General features: G+C 39.9%; 1 protein-coding gene across 1 annotated transcript in view; it reads left to right on the top strand.

The window, feature by feature from the left end:
* The first annotated feature begins 1,672 nt into the window (after positions 1 to 1,672).
* The window catches only part of Etv1 (ETS variant transcription factor 1), an 86,970-nt gene continuing 75,782 nt past the window's right edge, over positions 1,673 to 12,860 (top strand). Inside the window, exons 1-4 of the mRNA XM_055624218.1 lie at positions 1,673 to 1,842; positions 2,284 to 2,415; positions 3,209 to 3,296; positions 4,617 to 4,664. Of these exons, the coding sequence (XP_055480193.1) occupies positions 2,371 to 2,415; positions 3,209 to 3,296; positions 4,617 to 4,664 (181 nt within the window). The 5' untranslated portion in view covers positions 1,673 to 1,842; positions 2,284 to 2,370. The remainder of the gene's footprint in view (positions 1,843 to 2,283; positions 2,416 to 3,208; positions 3,297 to 4,616; positions 4,665 to 12,860) is intronic.

Here is a 12,860-nt window from a genome sequence, read left to right as displayed (position 1 = left end):
TGGGTACCAAGAGTGCACGGGGTGGAGGTGGGGTGGGGTAGCAACAAACAAACAAAACAAAACAAACAAAAACTTCTGTGGTTTGGGCAACTTGGGCCTTTGTTGTGTCTTTTCCCTTGTCCCGCTACGCCCCCAAGCACGTGACTCAGAGAGATTGGGATTTTGTGAATGGAGCCGAAAGGTGGATGGGGGCGGGGGGGTGTGAGGCAGGGCAACGCCCCCTGCTCGAAAGCAGCCAATCCGCTGGCGGAGCGCTGCGGGGTCAGCAATAAACAACAATGGGTTGGAAATCCGCGCTTCCTCATTGGCTTGGGGGACAGGCTCCGCCCCCTCCCGGTTGCTCTGGATACCTGTCCGGCCCCGGCCTCTGAGTTGGGCTTTGGAAACTGTTGCAGCCTTGCCTGGGGTTTGCTAGCTGGCTGGGTTGCACCCTCCCAAAGCGCTGCGGAGCGTCCAGACGCACCCCTCTCGCCCGGGCTCTGATGCTGTTTTCCCTCCAAGAAAACCGCACTCTGCCCGGGACGAGGCGCAGAGCGTTCTTGTCACTCTTGTCACAGGGCACGCTCTTCCTCGGCAGGGCGCGGGTGCCAGGCGCCTCCACCACGTTCCATTTAAGGAAAGATACTTTCATGTGGCAATCGAGGGCTGCAGCACCGTGCTCGTTGGGGCTCAGCAGCTGCTGGAAAAGTCCTTTCGTGGCCAGCCCCGGTCCCTGCCGGGGTCTCCAGGGACTTTGGGCACCGTGAAGCCCCCGCCCCTCCTCCCAGCTCTCCCTCCCCTCGAGGGTAGGACAGCGACTGCCCCAGGGGCAGGCAGCTTCCGAACGTCCCATCCTTATCCTTGTAACCCGAGCCGGGCCCGCTCTTCCCCCTTCATCCCCGGTGGAGGAAGTGAAATCCTCAAGTACAGTAAGCGACACCCTCCGCTTCTCTGTATACATAACAAAAGCTCCGGAAACGGCGGGTGCAGGGTGGGGGCGTCGCAGGGACCCAGCGCTTCCCCACCCCCTCCTTGGCCCGCGGGAGCTTTATTTTCTGTCTAGGCGCTCGCCAGGGTGGACGAGCTTTTTACACTTTCCACGCCCACAGCGCTCCGAGCTCCTCCGGGTCCTCTCTTCCAGCGCCCCCTCTCCCGTGAAAGCAGCTTCTCCCGCTCGCTTTGCGCGCAGTGCTTTCAAGTCCCACGGACGAAAGGAGATCGTTTTAAGTTGAGGATGTATTTAAAAAACAAAACTAACAACCCGTGTAAACCCCAGAGTGGTCTAGGAAAAACTAAACCTTGCGCTGGAGCGAGGCTGGAGCGCGCGGTGGGGGTGGACTCGGAGTCAGACGGAGAGGCGAGGGACTGGGCACGCTCATTTTGTGGCTCTGTCCCCGAAGCTCGCGGCAGGGTTTTAAGGACATCTGCCCGATAGTGGAGCAAACCACGCTGGTTGACAGGGTACATTGGGTTTCAGTACCCCCGCCCCTCGGTCCTAACCATAACAGCGAGCTGGGAAGTTAAGTAGGTTTCCTCCGTGGCTTTTCCGGGGTGCGGACCCTGCGACTTCCCGCAGAGCGGTCGCGCAGGCAGAGGGGCGCAGGGGACCCGGGGGAAGGGGCCGAGGGCCGCCTGATTGACAGCCCGAAATCTGATCTTGTGAAAGAGACGTGGAGCCAATGGGAGACAGCGATCCATCAGTTTGGATTGGAGGCCCCTGGAGGAGAAGTGGAGGAAAAACCACCCAATTCAGCTCTGTCAGAGGCGCTTTCGGCTTCCAAGGGGAAGTGCTGGGCAATAATTAATGTTTTTATTAAATTTGGAGGGAATTTTTTGCAGCCGTTCGCCTAGCGTGGCCTTCAGGTGGGTCTCTCGGGCAACTTTTTATGTCTCTCCAGATAATTGCATGGTTGTGGGTTGCAAAAACTATTCTTGTGGAAGAGGTGTCTCCGGTCTCTTTAGTCCCGTTAGGTGGAAGCAAGACTCGTTGATCGCCATTGCTAGTTTCGCACACGTTTGCGAATCAGAGCTGCCTGGGGTACACTAACCGAGCAGGGAACATCCAGGGTGAAAATAAATACATTACCTCGCGCTAGAAATTTTGATATGACCGAAAATATGTAAATTGTGAACTCTCTTGGCTCTCTTTGGAATCAGGTGAAGAAGGCGGTGTAGGGGAGGGTTTTTTTTTGTGAATGGGACTGTCGAGGGTAATTAGGTATGCAAATGTAAGAGCTTCATTCATGATTTTTTTTTTTTTTTTTTTTTTTTTTAAAGACTAAAAGCCATCTTGTTCCCCTCTAGGTTGACTGAAGTCCGGATCCCGAGGAAATCTCTAGCTAAATGCTCAAAATATAAAGCAGTGAGCTAATATTTGTGACGAGCAGCAGAATGGATGGATTTTATGACCAGCAAGTGCCTTACGTAGTCACCAACGTGAGTGATCAGTTCGAAAGTTGCTGTTTATAAACTTGACTCGGACGGGGGTGGGGAGAGCGAGAGATGCGAAGGGAGGGGGCAGGGCTGCAGACACTTTATCTGCTTTGTTGCCACTGTAGGGCGACTCTGCTTCCCGAAGCCCAAGCTACAAAATGGGCTTACCTTTGAGTGATTCGGACGAGGCAGAGTTTTAAGACCCCCTTCTCGCTAACGTGCCCACAATGAGTGCAAGAGGAGACGGAGGGCAGCACCCGCCGCACTCCAAGTTTGTGGCTGGGTTTGTCTGCCACATTGGAAGGAACGAAGTTGAGACAAATGCTGACACTTTCTGTTTACAAGGGGTGTCTGGGGTGGGGGGTTGCTTTCCCCAGCTCATTTTCTCACTTTTAACAGTTTTCCACTCCTTTGGCTGCTCTTACTGCGGGTGGGGGTGCTGTCTCAGAGATGGTGGAACTCACTCTTTTAAAATGGAGTGGATTCAGTAAAAAGATGTTAAGCGTTTTAGCTTCAGGTTTTGATGCTGAGATTACTTTAACTATGATGAGGATGAACAGGAGTGTTAGGATATGCTTTGGGAAACAACTCTCCCTTGCTGTTGAACTCTCAGCCTGAGCTTTCACTGTCAAAGTCAGACAATACATATTGGAGTTCTCCTATGAACTTTATTTATTTATTTTTTCTACTCAGAGAAAGGAACCAGTAGACTTGTGTTATGTATGTACGATTTCTTTTTAATGTGTGACATCTGAGATTTATATTCTTTTAAAGAATTTTATCTTTCCCTTTGTAGAGTCAGCGTGGGAGGAATTGTAACGAGAAACCAACAAATGTCAGGAAAAGAAAATTCATTAACAGAGATCTGGCTCATGATTCAGAAGGTGAGGTTTGATTGGAAGCTGAACCCATCTCTTTACTTCCACTTTCTACCTCCAAACAAGCAGCACCTATCAATCTCATCTAAAAAATAATAAACATTGAAACATGAACTTTACATGCAACCATTCACACAGTGAGTTTGTGTTGGAGACCATTTTATGGTCTTGTCACAAAACTAAGGAAAGAAGGAACTAAACACCTAACAGGGACCTTCTTACTTTAAACACTACTTTGTGTTTATTCTGGCCCTTGTGCCATATAACCAATTTCCTACACTAAGATAACAATTTTAGACTGTAACACCCTGAGACAAAGTAAACAGCTATGCACTCTGCTTGTTTTTCTTTCAACTTTATTACAAGTTAAAGGATGCAAATGAGGCCATACACTATTGTTGAAATTCTATGAGTGAGTTTGAGAAACTGTATTGAGAAGTCATAACATCCTGTTAACAGGCCTTAATGTGTTCACTGAGCAAACTTAAGGCTTAATGAATACTTATTATATTATTTGGTGAGTTGAACTGTAGATTCTTCCTATAAACTTTTGGTAGGAGGTCAATATTTTATGAATTATGTCAGTCCTGTGGGAGCATTCACAAAAGACTGAAGAAACTTAGACTTAATTACCAAAGTTCACTTTGAATTTAAATTAAGCGGATTGAATTCAGAAACTTCATCAAATTTTCATTCTTATTAGATACCTCCCTTCCTCCTCCCAAAATGCCAGAATACAATTTGGAATTGATAATCAACAGAAGCCAGGGCACTCTCTGCTTTTGACTCTTACAAATCTGCTAATGTAGAATTATTATTATTATTTTGAAATGCTTATATGTTGTCTCCATTAGCATTGAGCCATTTGGATGGAAACTAGAACTTGGAAATTAACTCAATTTCTGTTGGTGTTTTGTTCGCAAAATTGGAGATGTTCTATCTTTCTAATCTTTACCTTCTTCTATTTTTAGTAAGAGTTAATGTATTTAGGAACGGTTTCTGTACATACACTGTCTTAGCTTCAGCATCTTGGGTGAATTTTAGTATGTGTGTGTGTGTTATTTCTGTGCTTAATTATTTATTGAAAAAAGATAAAAGAGGATAATTGATATTATTTAGTTGCCTTAAGAAATCTCTTAAAGTGCCACTTCATTGATGTCATAAGTAAGCAGGTCAGGTTGAAATACTTCAGACATGAATCCTATGCTCAGTTGACACTCCTTAAATTAAAACCGTATTGAATGCCAGCATCATGCCAAACATTTTCATGTAATGAAGGCTGCACATTGTCGAGTCTTATGTTTGTGTCTTTGACTTGCTTTTTAGAACTCTTTCAAGATCTGAGTCAGTTACAAGAAACATGGCTTGCTGAAGGTAAGGGGGAAAATGGCTTTAAAGGGGAAAAGCAGCTCTAAAAGAGGGTGGAGGGGGTTCCTGAACTTGCTGCCTTAAATGTTCAGCCCAATTAATTGAGCTCTAAAAGAGCCACCTCATGTGTCATGCATACATTAGAGGCTCTGATGAGTTTGTCTTTGGGGACTCCGGAGCTGCACTACCCAGTGTCATCACAAATTACCAGGAGAGATTGCTTCCAGCTCACAATCACATCTGCCTTTGGCAAGAACTAATGCACCAGGACTTCAGGTTCTAAGTCTCTGCTCAGATTTTAATTGCAATTGATCAGGTTTATATTATTGTACCTCGAGAGACCTCAAGCCAGAACCGGCTGGCTTGCTGTTTCTCAGAGCAGCGCAGATGATTGTTTGGCACTCTGGTGGAGGACTTTTCTGATGGCAGAAATTAGTTTCTCTGGGCTCATCAGGACGGGATGCTTCAAGATTTAAGTGCAAGTGTCTTCTTTCCTCCTTGTTCACAACACAGAACGTTAGGTGTGTATATCACAGTTAAGAAATCTATCAGTTTAAAATAAACCAAAAGGTTTATTTGAAGATCTTAAAAATGTTTCGTGTGTTATGATACATGTAAGGTTTGTTGAAGTTTGACTTTTTATGTCTTGTCACTTTTATTAGGATTGAATATGGAGACATTTAATGACGTTTTCTTTTTAAATTTCATGCTGCAATCCATTGTATCTTTTATTGTGTGCAACTTTGTTTATAGGAACAATGAGATACAGCTTCAGTAAAGCTTGACACATGTTCAGCTATGGAAGGTTTTTGTTGGTATCTACAATTTTAATTTTTTTCTCTTGGAATTGGTATATTTGTGCAATGTTATTTTATGAGGGAGTGTGTGTGTGTGTGTGTGTGTGTGTGTGTGTGTGTGTGTGTGTAGGTGGGTATAAGAAAGTTGTTGGTATTTGAACATTTAGGATGTTTTGTTATTTGCGTACTTACTTTCTGTGGGGACTTTAATTCTGGCAATAGATTTTGAAGACAGTTCAAAGGAAAGAGAGGGTCTCCCAATGGAGCCCAGAGCTTCTGTAGGACGTTGAGACAGACTGAGGAGTTTTTTAGCCAGGTTGGTCAAGTTGCTATTAGCATGTAAACAAGTTTCTTTGTCTTTCTGATAATTCTAGTTCTTCAAAAGGCTTTTACAATCTTAAATGATTCAAAAATCATTTAAGTTAAATAGCTCTTAATTATCCTTTGAAAGGGGTATTGCATTTATATGTTAATGAATGGTAAGTATTAGTGCAAGTTTTGTTTAAATTTAAGGTCATTTTTACCTGTCTCTAAATGAAACTTACTGCAATAGATTACTTAGTATTGCAACATAAACCATATATTCACATAACTTTCTCATATAAATTTGCAGAGGCTCTTGAGTTAACTTTTATCTATCATTTTGGCCAAGCTGAAAATTATGTGGCATTTTGTTTATTCAAGAATTTATTTGCTTATCCAAAATAAGTTGCATATTTACTTAATTGTTGTGGAAGGTTTATTGGTTCTTAAAGATGTTTAAATCTCAAAACTGAATCCAAGTACACTGGCTGGCAGATTTTGAATGTGCATAGCAGCTGTTTCTGAAATTTTAAAATGTGGATCTGTGGCTGACTTTTATCATTTTTAGTACATTTTCTTCCTTTATTTTTTTTTTTACCTTTCACTTGATTTATTTGTGTCTTATGACTCAGATAAGAGAGTTGGATAATATATCCGAGTTTGAGTTTTTATCTTTTAAAACAGTATGGAATATTCTTATCTCTTCATTACCTGCAAATCAACGCTGAAAGCTTATCTTTATATAAAGTAAACCTAGATAAGGACTAATGTATTTGGAGGAACATGCTTTTACTTAGAAAAGAATTCATAAGCTTAATTAAATTCAGGAACTAATCTTGATGATTTTTTTTTATTGAATACCAAGTGTACTACTATTTATAAACTGCATTTTAGAATAATATCAACATTTTCAAAATAGTTACATTAATTTATATAGTTATGATGTAAGCAAAATGTATTAATGTAATTTTAAAAATCTAATAGTAAGGAGGTTTTTTTGAATGTTAATAGACTTGATGTTTAGTTTGGTCCTTAGCAATTAAGTATAATTATTATGCACATATATTTTAATTTGGCTTATCCTATGACTTGACAAATATTAGCTAAGAAATTCCCAAAATTAGACTAGTTAATTTGTTCCTTGTGGTTTTTTTTTTTTTTTTCATTTGTGTTCTTCTGGATGTGCAAAAATTATTGGATTACTAAACTGGCAAACTACAAACTGTTATGTATTTCTTTTCTTAATGCTCCACAGCCAAGAAAATAAACATGGGATTTTAGGGCATTTTGATCTTTTAAAAAGAGATCATTAACAATTAAACAAGTTTCTCCCAAGAGTTAGAATCCCTTTGGGAAGCCAAAGAGGTCTGAAAGTCTTTTTAGACCTAAGAACCAAGTTTGCTTCAGTGTGTCTTATAATAATCACATTTAAAAATTTCCCCTAAAGTCCCTAAATAGAAATTATTATCTTAGAATTTTTAATTCATTTTTTTCCTGTAAGAATTTTTATAAATCATACCAAGGACAACATATTGATTAGTTATGAGTGAATTACTATGAATCCTGAAAGAAGTTTTATGTCCAAAGTGCAGCTGAGATAGCTAAGGCAGGACTGTTGGAGGGTGAAGATAGAGTTCCCATAGCCAATCTGCTAAAGTCCTTTCTAAAAACTTACATAATTGCATTCTTCTCTGCAACTGTATCTCCATACAGAGATCTAAACTACGTTTATAGAATGTAACCTCACATTAGAAGCATTTTCCAAGCACTGATGCTGCAATTTAAAGGCTTGTAACAAATATACCACAACTTAAAACAATCACAGTATGAAGAAAATGATAAAGCTAGTGTTTTCAGTGGCCAGGGTACCAGATAAAAGGAGTAGAGACTATGCTTATTTTAAATGTTGCCATAGCTACTTTATACTGGACCTCACACTATGGACAATTCTTTATTGATTCTCAGTCCTTTGAATTAGATTGCTACTGACAGGCAATTGGAATTATTTGATCCCTTGAAATAACTAGTTCAAATGTCACTCCTATCAGTATTGCAGTAACCTTCTGTTCTTAACTTGTTTTGAAAGCTATAGTAAGTGATGTCCAAAACTTCTTGTGTGTATTTGTGTCTATGTGTAGGGGGTGGGGAGCAGAAACAGAAACTAAGTCAAGACAGCGTTGCATTTTTCTAAATATATCAACGTTCACCAACAAAGACGACTTACAGGGAGGTGATATATGTGAGTATGTAGGGCATGTGAAACAGAACTACTTTTGTGAATGAGCTTGAGGAGAAAGTCCCCCGTGGTGATTCACCGCCACGGCGGTAAAAGGCTCTCAGTGGCACGGTGGGTGAAGTGGAGTTTCAGGGTGCAGCCAAGGTTCACCTGTGGAGTCTTCACACCAAGAGGAAGGCCCTCCACCACACGTCCTTGTTATCTTGTACAGATAATGAGATTGCCTTGCCTTTTGGTTTTATGAGATCATTACTTAGTGATCTAGAAACAGAAATGTTCCTATATTTTCCTCAGTGTGCTTCTGATATAAAACGTACAGTCAAATTATGCTTTTGTGATACTGACTGGGAATGTGAGCTGCAGTTTTTTTACACGTGGCCTGCACTGCACACAACACTTATGAGACATTAATTTTTATTTTTTCCAATACTGTACTTAAAAAAAAAAAAAGAACATAGCATTGGCACTGGATATGCTCTTACTTCTTTTACTTTTTTGGTGGAGGTTTAAACATTATAGTACTTTATGTGCTTGTGTAGAACACAAGGATCTGATAATTCATTAAGGAAGTCCATGTAGGTTTTTAATATTGGATGGGAGATGATTCTTGCTCTCTGTGTGTGTAAGTGTGTGTGTGTGTGTGTGTGTGTGTGTGTGTTAGAGTGGTGGCTGCTACCGTTCCTTTATTTGTTGTACCAGAAAGCTCTGTAAGGTGTGAAAGGACTCATTCAGAGTACAGGTAGAAGATAGAATAAATAAATGTGCTTTATGTCTAAATATCCATTGGGAGAATGTAAATGTGGCTCATCTATGTTCTACTTACAAAAGAAAAAGAAACATTTTTAAATAGAAAACTTGGGTTTGGTGGGCACAGTGTAGTGTTTCCAGAAAGTGCTGATGTGTGTCGGTGAAATGTTGCTGAACTTTCCCAACTGAGTTTCAGAGAGTGTGTAATATCTTGCATGTTATACTGCAGCTTTATTTCCTTGATCTATGTACAATCTTGTAATTAAAGATAATAAGAATAATGACTGAGTCAGACCTCTGTAGCACTTGAGGAAAAAAAAAATTGTCTTCATATGGTGCCTGCGTGGCTCTGGGATTCCCTGTTAAGTTTTCATATCACTGCAGGTCAGTTTAGTTAGAAATTGAAGCCAATTTGAGACCTCCCTGTTTTCCTGCTTTTAGTGCATATATATATATATATGTATATACAAAGAGTGTGTCAAGCTTTAAAGGACTGTCTGTCTAGGGAAGTCCCCCTTCCCTTTCTGCTTAAATATGTTTACATTTCTGCTCTAATTAATGCTTTTACTTTGCAATCATTTTAATGTGAAAACCGGATGTGGTACAAAACTAGGCTCAGGGAACTCGTGATTATTCTGTTCCACGGACTAAGGCTTTATTTTAAGATTTAGAAGGGGTACCACTGTGTAAATGTCGATTTTTCTTCAAATAAAATTGAAATTTTATCAAATAAACTTGTTTCTTAACTTCGATATGAGTGCTACCAACCGCAGCAGCAATCTGTTACACTCAAAATATGAATGATAGACAAGCAAAAAAAAAGGTCATTTCTTTATTTTATTGCTAATATTGTTTTTGTTTTTTCTCGGAATCAAACTTAGGGCTCCCACATGCTCAGCAAGCACTCTAGCACTTAGGTACGCCCTCGCCCTCGTCCTGTTAGTGGCCCTTCCTTCTTTCCCCCTCCTTTCTCCTCCTTCTCTCCTTTCTTTCTCTCTTCTTTTCAGCCACCTTTCCTTATTTTCCACTTTCGTCCTAAATTGTGTTCATCTACATTTTTGGAACAAGGGACCCTGTAAAATATGATGGATTACATATGTGTGTATACAAGTCTTTCCTTCCCTCCCTCCCACCTGCCTCTCTATATCTATCATTTATTTTAATGTGTTTCTAAATGGATCTGTTTGAGGCAGAGCAATAAAATTGGTGTGTTTACTCTGCCAGTTCAGCTTACTTGCTTTAGTTCTCTGGAAGGGTGTGACATGAAAAGATTGCGGTTGGGCCACATGGTTCATGCTGGACTGTGTTTTTGTGAATGGAGGCAGAAATCCAGTTCTGCCTGCTTGTCTTGAGGAAATGCTGAGGAGATCAGCTGTCTCATTCACGGGCAGAAAGAATGAGTCATACATCTTCCGCCTTGTTTGGCTCCAGGTCATTGTTACAGTGGATAGAACTGGTTTTAATTAAATATTAACCCCTTTAACACTTGACATCTGTTTCACTTGTAATTTTCCCAATCCTTCCCCCTTTGGCTTTAAAAGAAAACCCAACAGACAGAAAAACTGTAAGAATAAGAGGGTTTTTATTTGCCTGCAGCTAAATTTGAGAAGAAATTTTAAATGTTCATCATTTCTTAAGCAATGATTATTATTTTATTTAAAAGTTGAAAGTGGGCATAAAGTAAAAGCAAGCTGTATTTAAAAATACTCTTTCCCAAGGCACTGTTGCTTAAGAACAGATATTAAAGTTTAAAAATGGGGCATTGATTCTGTGACATTTTGCCTGTGATTAGTACTTTTATGAATGTCTTTCCCACAATGCTGCTATGTTGTATGAAGAAACAGTATTAGAGAGCAGCTTTAGAGAGTAAGCTAGATAAAGCCAATAGCCAAGAGTGCGGATATTATCCTTTTAAAGCAAAGCTTCAGAGATGCAATGGCAACTGGCCAGTTAATGTGCAATGAACTGATAAGAGTTGCTTCAGCTATTACCAATAAAATTTACATGCTCAATCTTCATGAAAGCCACTTACTGGTCTTTGGTACGTATTTTTTCCTCTTCTCCATTCTTCCTCTTCCTCCTCTTTAATTGCATTGTAAGCATCTTCATTTCCTAAAGATGATCACTTCAAGTATAGTTTAGAGTAGACAGCAAGCAAGAAAAAAAATATTTTTTAAAGAAAATTAGGTTGTCTTGTATTATTGATTTTTAACTTTGGGTTTGGTATGGCTTGCAACAGTATTCCCAGGCAGCTGTAGTTTGCTTCTTCACAGAATTCTTGTGAATTAAAGAAAAGAAGAAGGAACTGTATGACACAAGTGTGGTAATAAGTGTGTCATATTTTCCTTGCCCAAATCCAACTTGTGTTTTTAGTTAAATGTGTCCCTTCTACTCTGACTTGAAGTTGGAGGTAGACTCGAGCCTTTGTCTATTTAAGTAGCTGCTGCTTCGTTCAGTCTATTCAGTTTCTTAAGATTAGCTTCTGTGAAATGTGAGTCATATGCTTTTTGTTAAGATTCTGTAATACGTTCAAGCATAAGTGTGAAGTACTTATTCAGTATGTTAAGGAGTTCGAGCAGAAATAGCATTCTTCATCCTTACTCTTTTTACATACAAATTGTTAGCATGGAGCTATTTTCTCCGTACTTTCTAGATTTTTCTGCCCCTTAAGTATTTCCCCTTGCCCCATACATATGCCAACACTCAGCGCACAGCATAAAACCACTGGGCCCTTTTTTGCTGCTCCTCATGCAGTGATGTCTTCTACAGAGCTCTAACTCCGTCATACGAAATGAAAGAAAGGTCTGGCCGAGAGCGTATCTGTACCAGCATATTAAGTCGCTAATAACTCACTACCCATTTTTAACCATTCCCATAACCAAGCATTACATTTTCATCAGATTAGTCTAAATGATATTTTACTTTATTTCATTTGTTTGCTTTCTGTTACCACACTGGAATGAAGGTTGACTTTACATATAACATTAGTTTATTATTTTTTGTGTATGGGTACTTTTACTGCATGCAGGTCTGTGTACCATGTGTGTCCCTTGTTCCCTCAGACATCAGATATCCCCAAACTGGAATTACAAATGTTACGAGCCAACATGTGTGATTCTGGGAACTGAAACTGGGTCTTCTAGAAGGGTATCAAGCGGTCTTAACCACGGAATCATCTCACCAGCCCCAAATGTTCGCTTAAAACATTGTTTTAAGATTTATTTTTATTATTTTATGAGTATGAGTGTTTTGCCTTCATGTATGTCTGTGCACCACATGTGCTGGTGTTTGAGGAGGTGGTGAGGCTCCGTGTGGGTGCTGGGAGTCAAACCTGAGTCTTTGCAACAATAACAAGTGCTTTTAATTCCTGAGCCAACTCTCCCCAAATGTTGGCTGTATTGCACACCAAACAGTCCTCATATCTGTTTAGCTTTTCTTTTGGTTACTTGGTGTAGGCCAAGGTGGCCTGGAATTCACACTGTAGACCAAGATGACCTCAAACTCAGAAATCCATCTGCCTCTGCCTCTCACATGCTGGAACTAAAAGTGTGTGCCATCACAACTCTCCAGTATCCATTTAACTCTTAATTTAGAAAGAAAACTAAAACATGGATATATATAGGTATATATATATATATATATATATATATATATATATATATATATATAATGTATATATTATTTACATATATGTATATGTATATATATATTAAAGTTCTGGACATATTTTTTACTTACTATTATTAAATATGTATTAAAGCATTTGCAATTATTTTAGGTGTAAAAGTACATTAAAAAGTACATTTCTTCCATGTGTAATTCATCATTCCTAGCAGAGAGTCAAGCCAACCCCAGGGTCAAAACCTATGTTGTCAACACCAAAAATACATTGCAACCTAGAGAATGCCAGTGTCTCTGCCTCCTGATTGCTAGGACTGTTTACCTAGCAATAAAGGTGTGCGCCACTACTGCCTGCCTCATCCAGTCTTGTTTGTTAGAAGTAAAAATATAAAACCCTAAACTTTCCATAGTAAAGTTTTAAGTACGTTTGTGAGCGTGACTTTTGGGGAAAGGGGGGTAGAAGACTGGAAACAGGAAAGTATCTAATATTTAAGTATC

The sequence above is a fragment of the Psammomys obesus genome, unplaced genomic scaffold (assembly GCF_907164565.1).
Source record: "Psammomys obesus unplaced genomic scaffold, mPsaObe1.curated_primary_1811, whole genome shotgun sequence".
NCBI lineage: Eukaryota > Metazoa > Chordata > Mammalia > Rodentia > Muridae > Psammomys > Psammomys obesus.
This window is presented reverse-complemented; position numbering and strand designations above follow the sequence as displayed.